Here is a 23,306-nt window from a genome sequence, read left to right on the forward strand (position 1 = left end):
TCTTTCCTTAGAAGCCTCACCTGAATGGGTCCACCACTCTGCCCTGGGCTCTCCATGGGAAACTCAAGCTTGCTGCTTAAGGGGCTTCCCTAGTCATTTTCTGCTAGGTAGTTTGAGTGCCTGGTTTGATGATGTCATCAACCTCTCTATTCATCTACCATCTATCTATCTATCCATCAACCTATCTATTTACCTATATATCATCTATCTGTTTGTTATTTATCATCTGTCTACCCACATATCACCTATCTCTCCATTCATCATCTCTCTATTCATCTATCTATCTATCTATCTATCTATCTAGCCATCCGTCCAGTATCTCTACCTACATACCTCCCTCTTGCTATTCAGCCTTTTACTTGGGCTTGCTATCTGCTTAATAAACTCACTCATTCTAAACCCAAAGCAGAGGTCATTCTCCATCATTATTTTCCAGAAAGCACAGAACAGAGCCATGAAGAGGCCCTCAGGAAAAGTGGCTTTAGGAAGGTAGGTCAGGCTAGCGCTGTAACAGCCCAGATCTAGCAGCCCATCTAACAGATGGGGAGACTAAGACCTGGGCTCAGGGATGAGTAACTCACATGTCCTCAGGCAGCTCTCACCACCATAGTTTTTAAAGCAGGATCCCCTCCCCCTAAGGCCCAGTATCCAACCCCTTGATGGCATGTTATTCACACACCCTCGACCTGTTTGTGCTTTCACTCTAGACAACGTCACTTAAGGTTTTATTTAGCATTTTCGTGAAGCAGGACCAACATGCTTTGTTTCACCTCTGGTCTAGTCAGAGCATAAACGCCATCATTGCCAACCTCAGGGCCAGGCCAAGAGAAGGCCATGGTCTTCGGGCTGGGGCTTGGCTTGCTTCAGTCTTGCAGCTTACTGGAGAACACCTCAGCTCTGTCCAGGGGTGGACCCCGGTTCACAGATGAGTAGGAAGGCTCAGAGGCCCCCAGGGTCTTGGGAGCCTCCTGGGTGATCTGTGAGTCGTGTGTTGTCTCTCCATCCGAGCTGCCCATGTCCCTGACCAAGAGAGAGCCAGGATTAGGGGAGCAGAGCAAACCTCCAGTCGCTCAAACATTACACTGCCTTCGAGGACGTGATCTCAACAAGCCAGTGTTTTTGGAGCCCTGGTTGTCTGCTAGGCCTCGGGAATAAGGGAAGGGTTATCCTTCTTGAACTCATGTACGTGCTTTCACGTCACGTCTGTGAGCTGGAGAATTGGGGGTCATTGTGCCAGGTCCTCAAAGTGCCCTGATCATCAGGGAGACAAATCATAGTCAACAGTGATCACACAGAATGGAGAAGTCTAGGTGGAAGGCTTCCTGGAGGAAGGGACAGATACTCAGATCCTGAAAGAGGATCATGGACAGAGAGACACATGGGATGAAATGGAAAGGGAGGGGAAGACATAGTCACGGTCCAGCTGCCATCCAGACAGCAATTCTTGTTGGCTGCTGCCATTTATCATAGCCACTTCATTAACTTCAATGTCAGGGACATCTGGACTTCAGTGCCCTTCCCCCAGCCCACTCCAGGCTGGCTAGTTTCTGGGTACCCAGTTAATCTCACCTACACGAACAAGCTTCCCTGCCCGCTTCCCCACCTCCCTAGGATCCTTGTCTGTCTCCAGAGCCCCTCTGAGTTCCCTCAGCTCAGCTCACTACAGCTGGGATGAGTAGCACTCTGCATGGGGCTGGGATCCACTGCTGTGCAATGAGCTTGCTCTTGCTGAACCCTCCTCCAGGAAGCCAGCCTGCTGCTGCTCCAGGCCCTTTCCTGTTGCTTCTGGATTCCCCATCGAACAGACTCTAGGCTCGTTGAGTGTTGGTGGGAAGAGAGAGTGTTGATTCATGCCCTGCTCCGAGGCTACTGCAGTCAGAGACCCGGATTCTAGGCCCAGGCATTGATCTTGAAACATCCTCCCCATTACCAGATCTCAGTTTCCCAACCCGAACGGCCAATGGGTGAGTTAAAGAGCTTCACAGAGCAAATTCCAGGTGACCTTTATCACTCTGTAGTGGATATTACTATTGCTTCCTTTTGCCAGATGGAGAAGCTGAGAACCGGGACACCTTGCTAAGGCATCACAGCTAAAGCGGTGGGGTTTGCGGATTAAACCCAGAGCCCGAGTCTTTCCTGGGGAGGGTGTCATCCAGCTCTCCCAGCTGGCAGTACTCACACAAAGCTGAGGATGATGGCTCCGGCGAAACCCACGAGCAGGAAGAAGGGTAGGGAGCCCAGAATGGAAGTGATGACAATCATGCCTCCGCTCCGCCGGCCCGGCCATGTGTCAATGGCCGAGTAGGGGATGGCTGCAGAGGACCACATCCCATTACTCACCAGAAAAATGCCCCAGGGACAGGCAAGGTGTCCCCCTGCCCTGGGCTGCCTGGGATCCAGGGTCACCTAGGTACTTGAGGCCTGTCTGCTTCTCATCCCTTTCTGAAGTCTGTGTGTTTCTGGTTTCTTACTCTTTTTGCATAAGGTTAGTTATATACTCATTCAAGACTTCTGGTGACACAGATGGCATACATATGCTAAACAAAATAAAGTTGAGCAAAGGGCTCAGAGGGGATGTGGCTATCTTTCTGGCTATTGTCACCCTAGTGAAAAACTGACAGGTCCTACAGTGAGCAAGTGATTTGTGGCAGTGTCTACACAGATCCCTGGAGAGCTGACTCTGAGTTCATACTTTGCTCTGGTATCCCAGGTCTAGATAGTCCTGGACGCACACTGTCCCCAAAGGCTGACCCTTAGGACAGGCTCCAGGAGCACTGGGCCTACTGCTGCCACTAAGGTTCCTGGAGGGATTCCACCAGGCTAGCCAGGCAAGGAGGTGGAGGTGTCTGCTGTGTGAGGGACAAAGGCCAGGCTGAGAGCCAGAACTCAGCTCCAAGAATCTCAAGGCTGTTTTAGTGATATCAAAATAAACTGGAATGTCACAGGAAGTGTGGCAGGGAGGGAGCATGGGTGGGGTCACCCAGCAACGCAGACATGCCACGTATACCCAATATAACATATAGCAAATATCCCACATTTCATTTCACACTCACAGATGTGTGCCACACACCACATACCCCGCTCACGACACACAAACCACAGACACATGCCACATACCCGGATTCACAAACAATTGAGTCCTACCCCCAGCCATCTACATTCACACACTCACCCACCTACCAAGACACCTCACAATCCTCCATGTCCCTCACTAGTGTGTGAGCACAGGCAACTTTCTGGAGTCCCTGCCTGCCCCGTGTGGTCCAGACAGTCCTCCCGGGGCTGAAGGGAAGGCAGAAAGTTTCTGTGCCGGGACCCCAAACGGTCATGATCCCCTGGTGTGTCTTTGCAAAGCACGGGTGTTCCCTTCCTGGACTTAAGTCTGTGTGACCCTGCGTTCCCTACTGAAAACCCTGGTGGAATCAGATGGGGTGCAAGCAGGACCTCAGGTGCTGGGCAGCCTCCTAGGCCCTGCCGCCTGCCTCAGGGGTACAATGGACTCTGAGTAAGGAAAGAGAAGTCTCTTCCTGAGTCCCTCCACTTAGTCCTCAGGCCCTCCTGTGTGGCCATGGTTGCCTGCTGTTGTGAGGATCCAGGGACATTTGGCTCTGAATCTAGACAGGTGTCCTTGACTTTGTTATACCCACCCTGGCTCCATCTCAAGCATGGAAGAGAGAAGAATGGTTCAGATTAAACTATCTCGAGGGGTACTGTAGTAAACAGTGGTTAGTTGCTTGGTGTGTGGGGGAGATCTGTCCCAAGGACAACTAGCTCCCCTCTTGCTCAACCCCTGACCTTTCAGTTGTGGGGTTTCTTAAGGAGTATTCCAGAACTGACAATAAGATCTACAGTTCACTTAAATTCCAGTTTGGACATTTGCCTGGACAGTCCGAGGACCAAATCCACCAATTGCCACCACCTCCCAGCGTGCACTTACGCTGGTTGGTACGGATGGGATCTGACCATAGTGTCTGGTCCTGCACCAGGCCAGTGGACATGTTGACCAGGACGTATTTGAACCTGGAAGAAGACAGAGAAAAGAATGACTTCATCTAACCTGTATATCCAGCCACAGGAAACAGGAGGGAGGAAGACCACAGAGGGCACACAGGAAGACTTCCGGGAGACAGCCACTGGGTGAGGTCAGGACAACAGAAGAGTGCTGGACCTGGCCACATACACCCAGGTCCTTCTCCAGCTTGGCTGCAGCTGCTTTAGGAAGCCTTCACAGTGGGGGCTGCTGCTCAGCATTTCTCTAATGGGGGAACACCCCCATTTTTACTTTTATGCACCTGTAGCATCCCTGCTGGGTGTCCATCCTCACACCCTCCTGGTGGCTCTGGTTCTTGGGGTCACAAAGAGAATTAGAATACCAGTCTGATAGCATCCATCACCAGCCCCAGTTTCCTTGGATCGGGGATATGTTTTAGGTGCAAGAATCCCCAGACAAGGGCTGCTCATCAAAAGGGAAGACTGAAAGAGACAAAAAGACCTACAGCTCACTTAAATCCCCAGTTTAGACAATGGACAATGGATAGTCTGAGGATCAACTCATTCACATCCTGTACTTTAGTGACCCTTAAAATTAAGACCCCCCCCATAGGGATCTGGGACTGCAGTTCAGTGAAAGGGCACATGCTCAGAAAAAGAGAGAAGGGAAGAAAAGATGGACTTCAAACTGTGTTTGCAGAGCAAGGTGCCAGGCAGAGCCCTGTTGGGCCTTCAGGGACCTGCTGCAAACCAGGAAGCGCACCCCACCTGATACCTGGTCCCTGAGTCAAAGCTCTGAGAAGCGTGGGCTCCCCCATTTTGTCCCCTCTTCGGGTCTTCTGTCCTCCCAAGCCTGCTTACACCCACCTGTACTCAGTGGCTGCCATCAGGGGTGGGTTGCAGAGGCCCTGGAAGTTGGGGTCCCAAAGACAGGTCCCATTGTTGCCCACCCTGACTAGGTATGCGTTCAGGATCTCTGAGGCCTGGGTCATATCTCCAACAGCATCCAGGCTGGGCAAGTCACCACAGGGGGTCAGGTCAAAGGCCGCAGCCTTATAGGGGCCTGACCTACCACCCTGGGTTTGCCGGAAGGTGGTGCTCAGTGGAATCCCAGCGCTGTCTTGGACAGACACGTTCCTGGAGGTGGCTGCAGAGAGGATGGGGGGAGTTATGACCTCAGTGGCCACCACTCAGTCACCCACCAAACACCCCTGAGCTCAAATCTACCCAGGTTGGTGCTGGACAGTAGGATGGTTGGCACATGCGAGCGCAGGGGTAAGGGGCTGGCTGGCCCAGGAGGACCTCACTGAGAGGTGCTGGGCTCGTCTCTCACTCACTCTGTTTTGCAGGGTTTCTGTAACCCCATCTCAGCAGACCTATGCCACCTGTAGCTAGAGTCTTTCCCTTACAAAATGGGAAGGTGTAGGGAAATGCTGAGGTGGATGGGGCTGGGCCCATAGTGGGTTTCTTCTTTTCTATCTGTGGGAGCCTGGACTAACCATTTGACATCTCTGGCCCAGAGAGGCCCACAGGGTGTCCACAGATTGGGCGCATGTAGACAGCAGTAAAGGCCTGCCTGACAGGACGGAATGCTGGAAACGTCAGGAGGCTGTTACTTGGCACTAGGTCCCTAAACCCAGAAGCCTGCACTGAAGGGCTGTGGGCTAGGTCTGGGGGAGCAATCCTAGGGAGAACCCTGAAAGGACCTGGGCTTAAAGGCCGAGGAGAACAGAATGTAGCTGTGAAAGCCCCAGAGAGGGACCGCCACCCTGGTCGTGACCCCCTCTTCTACCAGAACACCCTGAAGGCTGCTTGCAGACACTGGCTATAAAGTGGACAAGGTAGCAGGTGCAGGCGGATGCTCAGAAATTGGTGTGTCTCCCCCTTCCAACCTGGATGCCAGGGCAAGGGCAAGTCTGAGGCCACAGCCACGGTGGTGTCAGGGCGTTTGAGAGCAGCGATGAGCAAGGGGGTCCTAGACGTTCTCAGGCATGCAACATCCCATCCCTCCCGCCCTCCGGGGACTGTCAAGGACCCTTTTGGAGGGAAGTGGGCTCCTTACCAGAGTCGACCATGACATAGAGATAAACCTCGTAGGTGCCGTTGAGTGGCTCTGAGCTATCAAACATGCAGAGAGGCTTCTCCAAGGCCACAGTGGTGAGGGTGGGGTTGTTGGTGGCAAAGGTCACACTGGCCAGTTGGGGCTGGAGGTTCACAGCTGGTGAAGGTAACAAGGGTAGGGGCTGACCTCTGGGCACCTCCCTGGGCTCAGGGGTAACTGCGCAGTCGCTGCGTGTGGAGCACTGGGGTACGCCATCCCGATCGGCCATCTCATGAACGTCTCTCAGAGATAATCGGTGCCCCTGTGCCCACCTTGCTGGTCATTCCGGCCAGGCACATTTGTACCCCACCCCAGTCAGGCAGCTGCTGCCCTCAATCTGTCTCTGCAAGGTCTCTCTGCCCCACAGGCCCTTCCCCTGTCAGCCCACTCTCTTCACTTGAACCCTCTACTCAGGAAAGACAGCGAGGTCCAGAAAGAAGTTCAGGGTGTTTCCTTGTCTACTCTCAGCTTCAACCCCTGCAGGCCTCCCCTTCACTCCACACCTACCTCAGCCGCAAGGATGAACAAACCAATCCCAGGATGTAGGCCATCCCTCCCACTCCCGGGACTTGCCCCTCCGCGTCCAAGGCTCACCACAGGGCTGGGTCTGCTCTCTGCAGCCCCTGTGTGGTGGGGTTTAGGCCAGCCCATGGGTGGGCGCTGAGATTCCCATTAGCAAAAACACATAAAGGTTGGCTTTTTCTATGACTACAAGCTGTTACCATCTGTGTCCCTAGTGCGGTCGCCTATTCCTGTTCCCAGTGCCACTCCGTGTCTCAGCTCCTCTCTAGCCTCCCTGGACGCGACCCCGTGATTTCACCCCCCGCCCCCCGGCTTACTCCAGCCACACCGCAGGCATCCGAGGGCCAGCAGGGCCCAGAGCAGGAGCATCGCCCAAGATGAGCCTCCGCAACACGCTCCAGCATGTACCTGGCTGTCCCTTGCAGCCCCGGCCAGCAGCAACGGGAACGCCCCTCTCCTCTCTAGTGGACCAATCCGAAGCCTCTCCGTTTTATATTTGTATACAGCCCCTCCCTGGGCTCCTCCCACACCTGCGCTAGGGACCATCAACCACAGCTCTGGTCCTTCCAGCTTTCTGCAAAGCTCCTACTGCGTGCTGAAGCTGAGCTGACGCTTTCACAGTGCTGTCTGCACCAACCCAACTTTTAATTCCCTAGTTTCTATACGGTAAAATAGAGATGAGCCCATACTATGTGCCAGATACTGGTAAAATGAACAGTCACAGAAAAATGAAGTCCTGGATGATGACTCTTCCTATTCATACCTTGCAAAACTGAGGCCCAGGGAGGGAGAGAAGGGGAGGAATCTCTTCCTGAGAGGTGACAGACAATGATGATGGAAGCTGGAGGGCAGCTCAGTGGTAGGTGCTTGCCTAGGCCAAGTAAGGGACCCTGGGTCTCCTCAGCAGAACTGAAGGGGCCTGGGGAACTGAAGAAACCCTGCTCTTTTCCTTGGCACCTCCTCAGCTGATGGCTCCTTTAAGATGAAGCTGAACATCTACCCAGCCGCTGCTGTCAGAACTCATGTGGATCATAAATGCAAACTTCACTGGTTCTGTGGGAAACACAGGGCCTTGGTCATAGGGCTGAGGCCCTGGGTGTGCTCTGGGTGAAGAGTGGAAGGGTTATGGGCCCCAGTCAGTGGTGGGAACAACAATCAAGGTTCTCCCGTGAAGCATGTGTCTTGATCCACAGCAGAGCACTCCTGCTGTTGAGGAGGGGGCAGTCTTTGTAGACCAAGGACAATGGGAGAGAGGAATCTCAAAGCGTGCTCACAGATACCTTGTGGAAAGATGCCAATCTGAGCGTTCTCAGCTTGTTACTGTGAGAGAGAGAGGGGGATATTTTTGGACTGATACATACGTGCTACAGTGCTTCTGCTGTCAGGGCAACCAGCAAAATCTGCCAACTCCTGATCTCTCTAAAGAAGACGAAGCCTGCTAACATGCTGTCAGGAAGCCCTTAGACAAGGAGGGTATGAAACCCAGGACCAAAGTACCCAAGATTCAGCATCTCTCGCCACTCCAAGTGTCCCGCAACACAAATGCCGACGTAGTGCGCTGAAGAAACAACGCGCTAAGGAAAACAAGGAGGCGGCTGCAGAATGTGCTAAACTTTTGGGGCAAGAGAATGAAGGAAGCCAAAGAAAAATGCCAGGAACAGATCGCCAAGAGACGTAGGCTGTCCTCACTGAGAGCTTCTATTTCTAAATCTGAATCCAGTCAAAAAGTAAGTCTTTAAGAGTGGCAGATAAGGGGCTGGAGAGAAGGCTCAGTGGTAAAGAGCACTGCCTGTTCTTTCAAAGGACCTGGGTTCAATTCCCAGCACCCACATGGCAGCTCACAGCTGTCTGTAATGACAATTCCAAGGGGTCTGACACCTTCACACTAATGCACATAAAATAAAATTAAATAAATTATTAAAAAAGAGTAGCAGATAAATGTTAAAACTTTTAAAAAAGAAAAGAAAAATGATGGGGTCCTCACCTATATTCACCAGTTCCTTCCAGTATCAGGAATCTATGAATATCTCCAAATGCACCTTAAATCAATTTTATACATATGACATAGGGATCAGCACGCATGGGTAGGGAACCAGTAAATTAATAAAGTGTAGAATGGATAATATGATCATTTGTGTGAAAACTGGAGCTGGGTGAATTCGCAACCAGCCATCTCAGACCCTTCTTGGAGAAAACTCTAAGAACATGAGCCCAGAGATAGAAGCCAGGAGCTTACTGGTAAGTTGGTGCTGTGTGTGTGCGTGTGTGGGGGGGGAGCAAAATAGGACAAGGAAGATGGGCCAGTTGGTAAAGTGCTCATATTGTAAGCATGAGGACCAGAGTTCAAATCCCTAGCACCCATGTAAAAAGCCAGGCACAGTGGCACACCTAGAATACCAGGGCTGGGAAGGCGGAAACAAAAGGATCCCTGGGATTTTCCAACCAGCTAGTCTTGTCAAGATGAGCCCCAAGGAGAAAGGTGAGTCAGTGAGAAACTCTCTCCAAAAAGGAAGACACTGATATTGACTTCTGGCCTGCACATGGAAACACACATGCAAATGCTTACACACACACACCACAAAATAAGTAAAATGCTGTGGAATTTGTTTTGTTTTTACTTTTTCTGGCCACGTAAAGAGCCTAGTTGCTTTACCATCCCTACCGTCCGACCCCCCCACCCCTGCAAAGAGCAAAGATAAAATGCTTACATTCTAAAATCCACTTCCTGGCAAAGGTCCCCTGGCCCCTTGGAGAGGGGCTATTTCCAGGCTAAGAAGGGCAAGGCAGGAGGAGCTAGAATTTTGAAATCCACTAAAGAATGGTAAACACATGTCAAAGGAGCCAGTCTAGACCGGCTTGAAGAGGCGCCCATCACCTAATCTGGGGAACTTTGAGCACAAAATAAACAAAGGCGGTGATATTTTACATTTAGCCCACTTGATAAAATACAAGCCTGTGAGTCATTACTGATTCTGTACTGAGATGTAGAGAGCTTAACACTGTGACCTGGCTGTGGGCATCACCCGACACACAGACAGCATGAGCTTCCTGGACGCACAGCAGCAAGCGCTCAAAAGCACCTATGCAGTGTCCTGTCCCCAAAGTTTAACCTGGGTCTACTAGGCAGAAAGCAAACAGATTCAGACTGAGGGCATGTCTACCAAACAACAGGCCACACTGCTTTGGAAGTGTCAGTGTCCAGAAAGACAAAGGACAAACAACAAAAACGGAGGCCGAGACCTGAGGCTGGCTGTAGAGGGCTGAGACTGTGCAGCACCTAGACCCCAAGCCAACTTCCAGTCCGCTCTTCTGAAATCAAGTGACCTGAACAGGCACAGGGCCACATGCCTGTAGTCCCAGTACTTGGGAGGACAGATCAGGCCCTGGTTCTACCTCCAGTGCCACACAGATGCACACACAGAGCAATGCCTAGTGCACACTATCGTAATCGCTGTAACAAGGGAAATTATTAGCATATAATGCATATCAGACAGCAATGGTGTAGAGAAGTTAAATTTCTGGGCCAGTGAGGTGGCTTGAGCAGTGGTTCGAGGTGCTTGCTGCTAAGCCTGGCAACCCAGAGTCTGACTCCTGCTATCTTCATGGGCCTGCCAGGGAGGCAGGTCTTCTTCTTTTATTTGTTAATTTATTTTGTCTTGGTTTTCAAGACAGGGTTTCTCTGTGTAGTCCTGGCTGTTCTGAAACTCGCTGTGTAGACCAGGCTGGTCTCAGAAATCCACCTGCCACCACCACCGCCAGACAGTACAGATAACCTAAACTGAGGCTTTGTCCTTTGCTTTGACTGTAGGACTACTGGAACAATGGACCCCAAGAGACTGGAATGCCCCCCAGGAATCTCATGCTGGGAGAAGAGAAAGCCTTAGCCTGGGCTGACCAGAGGGGATACTTCTCTCTAGGACAGGCGTTCATAACTTACTAGCCTACCTTATAGAAGAGACAAGATGGGTCATTTTGTGGGACCACACTTTGACCTAGACTGCTTAGATCTGCGCAGCTTTGGTCTCTACTTAAATCCTCACCTTACTCCAGGACCCCTAAGAAGAACCTGGGGCCACCGAATCTCTTTTTCCATCTCCCTACTGCGGTCATGTCGAATAAATGTCATTTTCTGCTTTTCAGTATTAATTTGACAGTGTTAAATGCCTTATGAATGACAGGTGATTGAATCTAACTTGTTGGGGCCACAGGATGCGTCCTCAAATCTGGTAACAGTCAAAGGGGAGAGCGGCCTCCCACAACACCGCGGCACTTTCTACTCCAAATAAAGAAATAAATGTGAAGGTCTCACCATGTAACTCCCGATAGCCTAGAACTTGTGATGTGAACCAGGCTAGTGAACTCAAGAGAGATCCACCCGCTTCTGCCTCCTGAGGGGCCGGGATCAAAGGTGTGCGCCAGCTCGCCTAGCATGGAAAAAATGATTTCTCTTTGTTTTTTTAGGAAGTTCCATTTTTAGATGTGGTGATGTGAAAGGCAACACATGCTGAGGAACAAGGGTGAAGAGTCAGACCAGATGGGAGAGAGCATAAAGGAAGCGAGACGGTGTATCAACAGTTGTAAATGGAGTTTACACACTGCCGTTTCTGCGGCATTCCTGCAGACTTGACGTTTTCAATGTCAAAATGGGGGGTGGGGGGTGGGGAGTGGGGAGGGCTGGGAGGGTAGCTCGGTGGCAGAGCACACACCCAGAAAAAAAAAAAAAGATTGTGTTTTCCACTAACTGGGGCTCAGCTCCCCTCTGTGAATGGGGCGGGGATGGATACCCCTGAGCTCTGACCCGCAGGATGGACAACTTACCCTGCGCTCCAGAGCAGGGATGGGGTTTCCTGCAAGAATTTTTTAGGGGCTGACATTTCCGGCTCTGTGATTGTTTGTGCACCTGGGCTCTTGGGGGTGGGGGGTGGGGTCCTCAGAGTTGAGCTCGGTGGTGAGAGAGAGCCGGCCTGCAACCCCTTGTTTTCCCCAGGCCCCGCTGTTTCCTATGAGAAAAACAAACAGAACATCTTCTAGGCTGCCCCTTTGCCCAAATAAGGAGAGAGCTTGAGGGGCGGAGAAGTGTCTAAATAATAATCCGCAAAGGCCCAAGCATGCTCAGCAAAACAAACAAAGCGAAATCTCCTCGGGTCTGTAATCAGGCCTCCTCTTCAAAGCCTGCTTCTGGCTTTGGAGTTTGGCTGGGGGATCCAGGGGGAATGATGTCAGCAAGTTCACACGGGGGTCACCAGTGCTGACCTCAAAAAAGGGGGACTAATGAGGAGAAGAGCCCTAGTGAAATGGGACTCAATGCCCGTGTGCAACAGGAGACAGAAAGAAGAACCAGCCTCCATTACGGCCCATGACCCTGCTGTAGCCCCGGCAGGCCAAACATTGCAAAACCTTTCTGTAAAATAATCATATCTTGGTTTTGTTTTTGTGTGTGTGTGTGTGTGTGTGTGTGTGTGTGTTTTGAGACAGTCTCACTATGAAGCCTTGACCCTCCTGGAACTCACTCTGTAGACCAGGCTGCCCTTGAACTCTGCCTCCTGAGTCCAGGGGTTAAAGGTGTACACTGTCCTGACTTCTTTTTGGGGGGTTTCCCCAGGTTTCAGAGAGCAGACTAGCCTCAGAGTCTGTCCATTGTGAAGGATAACCTTGAACTCCTGACAGCATGCTTAATCAGCAGCAGGATGTAAATCTGGTAGGCGGCGGCCGGCCCAGGAGGATCAGAAGTCCAGCCTAATTTTCCGTTTTAATCCAGAGACTCCCAAATTGCTGAGCTTCATTCCATTCTCAACCTGAGTTACATTCCAGGATGCAGCCCACCAGCTTCCTGAACCCTGGCCCCAGGACCAGCATGGGAGGGAGCAGGAAGTTCCATGCTGGAAAAGGTTCAGCCCAGCCCAGCCCAGCCCAGTGCAGGCTTCATTTGAGTTCACGGTGGGTAGTTTGCAGACTGAAAATCTTTGCCCCTGGATTGTTTCCCCAAGAGCCAGATAGACCTGCCTTGTGGGTTTTACAAGCTAGGGAGGCTGACAGCAATGCTGGCTTTCAGTGTCTCTGGCCCTGGTGACACGGAGGCTGTAGGATTCCATCGCTCTAGGACACTGGTGAAAGAAAGACACTGTGAGAAACAAGGATCCTCACTTCATAATAAGTGTACTGGAAACCCAGAGTAGGGAAATCAAAAAGGCAAAGATGGCTGGTGGGCCCATGTGAAAGGAAACCGGCCTTTGTATTCTTTTTTTTAAATTATTTAATGTGAATTGGTGTGAGGATGTCAGAGCCCTTGGAGTTACAGGCAGTTGTGAGCTGCTCTGTGGGTATATTCCTAACGCATTTCCATTCCCCCTTGAACTCCTCTCCTCACTGGATAAGCTCTTCAGGGAGGTACAGTCTTTCCAGTGTCTCCCATTATCCCCTCCCCAGAGTCCCCACCCTATTGGTTCAGCACACAAAGCTCTAAATTCTCTTTTTCTCATGAAGCGTTCAGTTACAGAGTCCACTGCCTTTGGTTTTGAACCCACGGATGAACAAAGAACACCTAGACCCGTGGGAGCCAGCCACGGACGACAGGGGCCTAGTGCCTCCCTCATGTCTTGATTCTCTGCTGAGCTCTAACTGTACCTCATGTGGAAAATGGACGACAACGGTTTGTTTCTTATGACCCATGGGAAGAATCACAAAGTCTGATGGTCACACGTCTTGCCCCTGATCTGAGTGTCTCCATGTGGTGCTAAAGAATCTCATCTCTCCATCTGGAGAGGTGGCTAAGAGGTTAAGAGCACCGACTGATCTTTCAGAAGTCCTGAGTTCAATTTCCAGCAACCACATGGTGGCTCACAACCATCTATAATGAGATCTGGCGCCCTCTTCTATATAAATAATAAAGAGATAAATTAAAAAGAATCTCATCTCTCTCTTGGGCTCAGCCTTCAAAATACACCCACAAATTCCCTGGCATCTTAGCACTTAAAAACATGTACATCTCTTGCAGAGGACCCAAGTTCAGCTATCAGCTGTGAGTGGCATCTAGAGTGGGCTTCACTGTCCCTAGCAGCTCCTGTAGAGGATAACTATCTTGCCAGCAGTAGGCCTTTCACATTCAAGAGCAAGAACTCCTCGAGGGCAGAGACAGGGGCTTGTGAGAGTGACCCTGCGCCCTGTGGGATATATGGGCTTGGCTAGTGCATGGCAGAAAGGCCAGCTTTTCTGAGTTAGCAGGGCAAAACTGGTTTTTCAGTGACTGGAATGAAGCCTGCATCAGACATGGCTGTTGTTATCTGCAAGGTCTGGAAGCCTGAGGGCCTGAAGCCTTTTCCTGCCCTTTCTCTTGTCACCCTCTCTCCTATTCATCTCATCACCAGGGCCCCCCAGGCCCCTTATTCTGGGCCAACCTTAGTGGGTCAGAACCAAAAGAGTGAATGCAACTAATACACACATGAACTCACAGAGGCTGTGGAAGCACACATGCCCCCTCCCCTCCCCCCGCCACAGGTTCAAGGAGGATGTGGTCCCAGCACTGAGGTGGGGAGATGGACACAGGGTCTCACTCCTAACCGGAAAGCTATGTGTAACTGATAGTCTGGCAAAGGGAAAATTCATTTTCTTCAGTAGAGTATCACCAGGTCTATTATCCACACTTCGGGGTAGACCTCATGCCCAGGTGTAGGTGGCCAATATAACATGAGCACAGCGGTATTTTTGTAAAGATTTTTTTGTGTGTGTAATTTTGCTTTGTTTGGGCACTTTTTGTCTTATTGGTCTTTCGCATATATGTGCACACATATATAATATATTAAATATATGTGATATATTAAATATATTAAATTATTAAATTTAATAAATAAATAAATTATTAAATTTATTAATATATAAAATATATTAAATAGATTTGCATATGAAATATATGCAAATATAAAATATATGTGCCCATGGAAGTAAAAAAAAAAAAGCCATCGGATCCCCTGGAGCGGGAGTTATAAATGATATAAACCACCACGTGATTCAGTGGGGGAACGGAACCCAGGATCTTGGCAGGAGCAACAGGTACTCTTAACTTCTGCACATTCTCTCCAGCCCCTCAAAGAATAATTTTAGTAAACAAAACATAACAAAAAGACTGCTGAACTAGTGCATAGGAAGTGCCCATTCTGTGTGCGAGGCAGACTGTTATTTAGTCACTGGAAGAGACCCAGCCCTCAGGACACAGTTACTGGAAGTGTCCTGTATCGCTTCCAGTGACATGGTGTGTAAAACCACAGCAGGGGAGGAATGGGCCCATAGGATATCATGTGGGCTTATCACCTTCAGTGTCATGGCAGGCGAGGTCCCTGAGGGTGGTGTGACTCAGCCTGAATGGCCCCTCATTCAGCTCTGGGTCGTTTTCAGCTTTGTGCTTTTTTTATGAAGTGTGTCCCATCTGGACCAGGCATCTGGTGCCCTGTCACCTAGGGGAGAGACTGGCCAGTCACAAAGGTCGGCCCTGAGCTGCTGCTGGCTTCTGGAGCCGCTTCAGGTCTCACGTCCAGGCGCTTGGAGCAACCACAAAAGGTTAGGACTGGTAACATGACATTCCTGTGTGGGTGGGTTTGCCTATGACAGGGGTCTAGTAAATGGAGGATGCCCGTGGTAGGCAGAGCAAAAGGGCAGTCAGGAACTCTATCTTTTGTTCCTTTCCTTCTTTCTTTCCTTCTTTCTTTCTTTCTTTCTTTCTTTCTTTCTTTCTTTCTTTCTTTCTTTCTTTCCTTCCTTCCTTCCTTCCTTCCTTCCTTCCTTTCTCTCTCTCTTTCTTTCCTTCCTGGTTTTTCCAAACAGAGTTTCCCTGTGTAACAGTCCTGTCTGTCCTGGACTCACTCTGTAAGCCAGGCTCGCCTTGAACTTGCAGAGATCCACCTGCCTCTGCCTCCCAAGCACTGGGACTAAAGGCATGCACCACCACCGCCCAGCGAGAACTCTGTTTTTTAGTGTTTACCCTAAATTTCTTATTAATCATGTACATATATGTGGGCGCGCACACGCCACAGTTCAAGTGTGTAGGTGAGAGGACAATTTCTGAGAGTCAGTTCTCGCCCTCCATTATGTGGGTCCTAGGGACTGAACCCCAATAATCAGGCTTGGCAGCAGACACCTTGACCTGCTGAGCCATCTCTCTCACCCCAGAACAGACACTCTTCACAGAACCTCCAGGAAGTGTGGCCACAGAAGAACCCAGGAAAGTGAGAGCAGGGAAAATGGGGACCATGGGGGGAGGAACTGAGGGACTCTCAAGGGAGACTGGGTGATGGGAGTCGAGTCGGGGATGTCAAGTGGGAAGTGAAGGTTGGGCTGTGGGGGTGGGGGTTTTGCTTGTGGAGTTCCCCAAAAGGAGACAGCAATGATGCTTAGCTCACAAGCATAGGAGCTCTGGGTCCAGCCTGGAGACCGTGCTGGAGGCACAGAGCCGAGTAAGCAGGCCACAAACCGAGCAGGACTGTGGCCAGACTGTGGGGAGGGAGAGTAAGCTGCAGCTCCAGAAAAGAAGAATTCCGGTGGCTCACTCAGGAGGCAGAAGGTGGATCTCTGAGATCAAGGGCAACCTGGTGTACAGAGCAAGTTCCAGGACAGCCAGGGCTACCCAGAGAAACCTTGTCTTGGAAAATAAACAAAAGAAAAACATTCTGAAAGGCTGAACAAAGCCCTCCTTTCCCCCAGTCCTCAGATCCTCATGACCCGGCCCCTAGGACACGGGGTACACGGGGAAGACTGGGCAGGTTTGGTGGAGTTCACACTCAAGCCCCAGACACGATCTTCCCCAGAAACTCCTCAAGGCCCAGCCTTCACCTACTGAGCAGATTCAGGCTTCTGACCTGCAGAGGGGAGAGGATCAGGTTGTGTTATTTTAAACCACTAACCCTATAATGTTGGTTACAGTAGCTAGCAGGAAACTGAAACAGAAATAAAACACCGGCAAATGGTAGTTCTTAGCTGGGGGAGGCCTGGCTTTAAGAACCCTTTCTAAATTTCTACTTTATAGAAACTGTATTGTATTGTATTGTATTGTATTTATTTATTTATTTTCTGAGACAGGGTCTCACTGTGTAGTCTTGACCCAGAACTCAATATGTAGACCAGGGTGGATGTGAATCCAAAGGTCACTTGCCTCTGCCTCCTGGGTGCTGACATTAAAGGCCTGTTCCACCACATCTGGTCCTACTTTTTTTTTTTTTTTTTAGATTTATTTGCATTATTTTATGTGTATGCGTGTTTTACCTTCATATGTTTCTGTTTACCACACGTGCTGGTGCTTGAGGAGGTGGTGAGCCATCATGTGGGTGCTGGGAATCGAACCCAGGTCCTTTGTAACAACAAGGGCTCTTAACAACTGAGCCAACTCTCTAGCATGTTGTTTTTGAGACAAGGTGCGGGTGGCTCTGTAGTAGCCCAAACTAGCCTGGACTTCACTAAGTAGCCCAGGGTAGACTCAGACTCCAGACTATCCTGCTGCTGGGGTGATGAGCAAGCCATCTACCCCAACTTCATCCCCAAACCTCTTTTTTTTTTTTTCCTTCAAGACAGGGTTTCTCTGTGTAGCTCTGGCTATCCTGGAACTCACTTTGTAGACCAGGCGCTGGCCTCAAACTCAGAGATTGGCCTGCCTCTTCATCTCGAGTGCTGGGATTAAAGGTGTGCGCTACCACGAATGGCTCCTCTTCTTACTTTTTATTCTAAGGCAGGGTCTCACTAAGTTGCCCAGGCTAGCCCTGAACTCACTCTATAGCCCAGACAGGCCCTGAAACTTCCACTCTGCTTTTTCATCTCCCTCAGCAGCTGGGATTGTAAGTATACACCACACACCTCCTTGTCCTATATGGTATACTTGGGACAGGGTGGGACACTCAAAACCGAAGTCACCTGTGCCATTCAAGGGCACTGATCTGAGCACCCCATCTTAATAGTCTCCCCTAACCTCAATGATTTTACCAGGGTTCTCATCCACCAATAACAGTCACACTGGGGCTAGGGCTTCAACTCATGAAGTTGGGGTCACTCACAGAATTTGGGTCCTGGAAAGATAACTCAGAGGTTAAGATGAGGTTAAGATCAAAGGATCCAAGTTTGGTTCCCAGTACCTTAGTCTGGGGATTCACAACTCCCATTAACTCCAGATCCAAGAGAATCTGATGCCACCACAGGAACCTGCAGTCAGTACATATACTCACTCGTGTATATGTATATATATATAAGGCCCAGGCCTCATGCCTGTTACAGCTTGGGCCTACATCTAACCTTTACCTAAATCATGAACCCTGGGAATCCCAGAGGTAGCCCTGGCACAGAAAGGTTTTGCCATTTCCTTGTCACACAGCTATGGAGAGTATGGAGAGCTGAAGCTGGGATTTGAATCCATAGTGTCACCCCTGTCTTGGCACCAGCAGCGCTGTGCTTGTGTGAGCCGCAGGCGCAGCATAGACCCAGGGCTGAGTGTGCTAGCACATTCAACCCCGACCGTGAGAGATGAACTGTTTCAAGAATGACAGGAAGCCTTCCAGCGTAAGCACTGCAGATGTCCATCTTCGAGCAGCGCCCGTTACTGCTGACACACACAGGACCTGTTTCTGGAGTGGACATTCCAGCAGGCAGAGCCTCGGTAGGAGTGAGGACCATCTGGAAATAGTCTAAGCAAGGCCAAGGCCTGACACCAACGTCACTTTCAGAGCAAGCCTAGAGGATTCCTTTTCCAGGCTCTGCAGGAGTCAGCCCTAAGGGAGCATGACCAAGGGCAGACAGGCACGGCTCCACCAGGAGAGATCAGAGTGTTGCAAAAGGCTCAGGCTCTCAGAGGTATGCTCCTGAGGATCATTCCGGGATGGTGAGTGAGCAGCCTTGTTTCCAGCCTGTGAATCACTGTTCACTGTCCTTGAGAAGATAGCAATGAATGGACAGTGCAGCTTAGGCTGCCGAAACAAGGCCCAGATACACAAAGATAGGCAAAAGACTCCCCGGAGGCAGAATTCCTCTAGGAAAGTCAGTGTTCCTGGCAGAAGGAATTGCTTGTGCTAAGGCGGGCTGAGAAGCTTAAGAGTACAGGGTGCGGGAAGCTTGCTAGGAAGGGCTTGAGCGGGAATTCCCTGCCCAGAGTGTCCCTGCGGCCCCAGCAGGGCTGGTTTCAAGCGCCCCCTGGCGGCGCTCGCGGGACATGCGGACCCGGAGGGGGCGTCTGTGTGACGTAGCGGTCCACCCAAGTTCTATGAGAACCAGAAAAAAAAAAGTTTTGCGACAGAGGGAAGCAGTTTATCACTGTCTTAAGCTTCTTTCTTGCTGCTGCGCTAAAAATGCCCTGACATAAGCAACTTAAGGAAGGAAGGGTTTACTTGGGTTCACAGTTCAAGGTACAAGTCAAGGCGGCAGGAGCTCGAAGCAGCTGGTTAGATTGCTTCCACATCCAGTCAGAAGACAGCTACAAACACATGCATGCGAGAGCTCAGCTCCTAGGCTCCATTTTGTCTAGCTCAGGATGCTGCAACCCACAATTAAAATGAACGCAAGATGAAGCCCAAGAGACAAGGTATCTATTATAAGCTGTCCTTCAACTAGCTATGTTGACCAGCTGGCCTCAAACTCAGGGATCCTCCTGCCTCTTCCAACAGAGAGCTGGCATTAAAGGTGTATACCACCATGCCTAGGTGTTAACTAGTTTTTAAGACAGGGTCTTATGTAGCTAAGGCTGGCCTTGCAGTCAAGAATGACCTTACGAGGACCTTGCCTCCGTTTCACAATCAGACTAAAGGCTTGTGCCATGACATCAATTTAACATATAACATTTGACAAGTTGGGTGTGCGTGTGTGTGTCGAGAAACTGGTGTATGTTATCACTAACCTGGGCCTCAAAACTGCTGTAAGCCAGCCTTTCCTCCCCAGACAAACTCAAAAGCATAGTTTTAAGAAAAAACCTAAAGTCATGGAGAGATGGCTCTGTGGTTAAGGGCGTGTACTGCTCTTGCATAGCACCTGCGTTTGGCTCCCAGCACCCATGCCAGGTGGCCCACAAGCATCTTCAGCTCCAGGGATCTGATGCCTCTGTTTTCCTTGGGCACCTGCCCTCATGCGCACATACCCCACAAGTGACACACACACGGACACATAATTTAAAATTGTACACAGAAATTTTTTTAAAAGTGAAGTCCAGGGCAGGGCGTGACGGCACACGCCTTTAATCCCAGCACTTGGAAGACAGAGGCAGGCGGGTCTCTGTGAGACCGAGGCCAGCCTGGTCTACAGCGTGAATCCCAGGACAGCTTAGAAACCCTATCACACACAGACAGACAGACACACACAGACACACACACACTTGAAGTCCTCCCAGAGATGGCTCAGCGGGTAGAAACACTTTTGGCCGAAGCATGCGTGACATTTTGAGTTCAAATCCCTGGCACCCTCGTAAAAAGGCAGGCATAGACCATTCTAATCTGTATCCTCAGAGCTGAAGAGACAAGAGGATTACTGGCTTTTGCTGGAGGCCAGCCTGGCTCCAGGCTCACAGGGAGACCCTGTCTCAAGGGAATAAAATGGTGAGTAATACAGAAGGACACCTGCTGTCCCCTTCTGATCTCCACCCACATACACAAAGATAGGCAAATGCACCATTTCGTGGGTGGGTAGGTCTAAGGACAATGTGAATCGTTGGTTCTGTCCTTTTAACCTGTGGGTCCACGGGATTTGAACTCAGGTCATCAGGCTTGGTAGGAAGTGCCTCTATCCACTGAGCCACCTTGCTAGCCCTTAAAATTTTTATTATTTATAAGCCACCCGATCTGTAGCATTTTGTTATAGCCGCCTGAATGTAATGAGACAGCCTCCAGGCTGGCAACTAATTTACATTTTCACACTGCACACATTTCAAGGTATAAATGGCGATAATAAACCATATAATTTGCTGAGTTTTATTTTATTTATTTATTTATTATTTATTATTTTTGGTTTCTCAAGACAGAGTTTCTCTGTGTAGCTCTGGCTGTCCTGGAACTCTAGACCAGGCTGGCCTTGAACTCAGAGATTGACGGACCTCTGCTTTTGAAGGTCTAGGATTAAAAGGCGTGCATCTGTGTACAATTTGCTTAATTTCAAGAGACATATGTACATATGCTATGAACACATCAGCAAAGACATGGTCAATTAATCACTCCAAAAGCTTTCTCCTTCCCTTTTGTAATCTAGTGTCATCTTTGTGTGTGTGTGTGTGTGTGTGTGTGTGTGTGTGTGTCTGTGTCATGTTTGGGCTTACTATGTAACTCAGGCTGGCCTCAAACTCATGACAATCCTCCTGCCTCGGACTCTGAGTGCTGGGATTAGTGCATAACCACAATGCTGGACTGTCATCCCTCTTCATCTCCCCCTCATTTGTCCCACCTCGTTCCACCCTGCCAACCTTACGTCTGCTTCTGTCCTCGTAGGTTAGATTGCACTTCTGGTACATAGATTACAAAAGGGAAGGAGAAGGCTTCTGGGCCTGGCTTCCTTCACTCAGCGCAGTGATTACAAATAGCTAACTATTTTGTCACATGATATCAATAGTCACATGAAATCAACAGCTTGTTCTTTCTTATGGCCAGGTAGAATTGCATTGTAAGGTGACATGGCTGCAGTTAGTTCATCCATTTGCCTTTCAAGGGAGGGACACTTTTCTCCTTTACAAGTAACACTACTGTGCACATTTCTACTGTCTTGGTATGAGCAGAATGGGTGCGCCATGGGGCAGGCATGCGTTTAGTTGTTTTATTGTTGTTGTTGTTTTGTTTTTCAAGACAGGGTTTCTCTGTGTAGCCTCAGCTGTCCTGAAACTGGCTTTGTAGACCAGGCTGGTCTTGAACTCACAGATATCCACCTGCCTCTGCCTCTGCCTCCCGAGTGCTGAGGGATTAAAGGCGTGTGCCAGCCACCATACACAGCTTGTGTTTAGCTTTTTAAGAAACTAAGGTGTAGTCTGGTCTCTGCGATGCCCACCTTTAACCCTAGCACTGAGGAGGCAGAGGCAGGCAGATCTCTGAGAGTTGAAGGCCAGCCTGCTCTACATACTGAGTTCCAGAATAGCCAGGGATACACACAGGGCTACATCTCAAAAGCACAAAACAAACAAACAAACAAACAAACAAACAATAACAAGGGGGCTGGAGACATGGTTCAGAGGTTAAGAGCACTGGCTGCTCTTCCAGAGGACCCAGGTTCAATTCTCAACACCTACATGGCAGCTCACAACTGTCTGTAACTCCTGCTCTAGGAAAGTCAACACCCTCACACAGACATATATTTGCAGCGTATACCACCACACAGACATATAACAAGCAAATCACTAATACACATGAAATGAAAATAAATTAATTAAAAAAATAACAAAAACAAAAAAACCCTGAGTCGTTCTTCAAGTGGGGAGCACTTACATCCCACCCGCCACGGGTGAGAATCTCAGTTCAGCCCTGTGCTCCCCCAATACATCGGGACCTGTGTTTTGAAGGCTTGGCTCCCAGTATAGCAGTGTTCACAGATGGTCCTTGGATGATGTGAGGACTCAACACTGGGAGCACTCACAAGGACCCGTACCCTCAGCTAGGCCCTACCTCCTGTGCCGTACACGCTTACCACCAGACTATTCTGCCTCAGCCCCAAAGCCACAGAGCTGCGAGTGTGGGATGTGACCTCGGAAACCATGAGCCCAAACAGACCTTTCCTCCTTTAAAGCTGTTTTCTCCGGTATTTTGTCGAAGCCCCAGAGATCTCACGACATGCCCACCCACGCTCGTCACGCTCAGCCTGACTCCTGAACACTGTGAAGTGGGCGTAGCAATGTGTCACGCACACGGCTCACTCCCTGCCCAAGGATGCTGTTTCTTCCCGAATGCTTGTCATTTCTTTCTCTCCTCGGGGCCCGGTTGGTGCCGATCTGCCATGAAAAGACTTTTTGTCGTGGTGCTGTGGATGGAACTGAGAGTGTCACGCAGGACGCGAGCACTATTGCTGAGATGCTTCCAGGTCAATTATGGTTCCCCCTGAGCTGCTTGCAGGTCGATGATGGCTTGTTTCTCTTGCTATTTTCTGCCTGTATGAGTTCTTCTTCTTCTTTTCTTCTTCTTCTTCTTCTTCTAATTCTAATTCTTCTTCTTCTTCTCCTCAATGTGGATTATTGTTTTTCCTGCATGTATGTCTGTATGAGGGTGTCGGATCTCCTGAGGCTGAAGTTACAGTCGTGAGCTATCATGTGGGTGCTGGGAATTGAACCCGGGTCCTCTGGAAAAACAATCAGTGCCCTTAACCTATGAGCCATCTCTCCAGTTCCTGTAAGAATTCTTTTCATAGTCTCGATCCTACATTTTCTGTTTGTTTAGTGTGTGTGCGTGTGTGCGTGCTTGTCTTGTGTGTGAATGTATGTTCGTGCCTGTGCATTTGTGTGTGTGTGTGTGCGTGCTTGCATGAAGGCCAGAAGGGGGGAGTCTGATGTCCTCCACATGCACCTATTCCTTTGAGGCAGCTTGGCCTGTGGTTGCTAGGATCCAAACTCTGGTCTTCATGATGGAAGAACCTTTAACAGCCGAGTCATCTCTCCTGCCTCTACCTTCTGGGTGCTGGGGTGCCTGGTTTATAAGGTGCAGGGGATTGAAAGCAGGGCCTTGTGCATGCTAGGTAAGACTCTACCACTCAACTATATCCCCTGGAAATCAATTCA

General features: G+C 49.9%; 1 protein-coding gene across 3 annotated transcripts in view; it reads right to left on the minus strand.

Moving 5' to 3' along the window:
• Nucleotides 1-697: 697 nt before the first annotated feature.
• Upk3a (uroplakin 3A) overlaps nucleotides 698-23,306 on the minus strand; it is a 29,669-nt gene continuing 7,060 nt past the window's right edge. Inside the window, exons 1-6 of one of the 3 annotated variants that reach the window (XM_060388901.1) lie at nucleotides 7,022-7,152; nucleotides 6,053-6,208; nucleotides 4,858-5,137; nucleotides 3,938-4,020; nucleotides 2,180-2,312; nucleotides 698-1,020 (exon numbers count right to left, since the gene is read on the minus strand). In XM_060388901.1, the coding sequence (XP_060244884.1) occupies nucleotides 864-1,020; nucleotides 2,180-2,312; nucleotides 3,938-4,020; nucleotides 4,858-5,137; nucleotides 6,053-6,119 (720 nt within the window). In that variant the 5' untranslated portion in view covers nucleotides 6,120-6,208; nucleotides 7,022-7,152 and the 3' untranslated portion in view covers nucleotides 698-863. Of the gene's footprint in view, nucleotides 1,021-2,179; nucleotides 2,313-3,937; nucleotides 4,021-4,857; nucleotides 5,138-6,052; nucleotides 6,209-6,930; nucleotides 7,153-23,306 lie in introns of those variants that run through there. The other 2 variants (XM_021630871.2, XM_060388902.1) reach the window with 2 other exon arrangements.

This window comes from Meriones unguiculatus, chromosome 8 (genome assembly GCF_030254825.1).
Source record: "Meriones unguiculatus strain TT.TT164.6M chromosome 8, Bangor_MerUng_6.1, whole genome shotgun sequence".
In the NCBI taxonomy this organism is placed as follows: Eukaryota; Metazoa; Chordata; class Mammalia; order Rodentia; family Muridae; genus Meriones; species Meriones unguiculatus.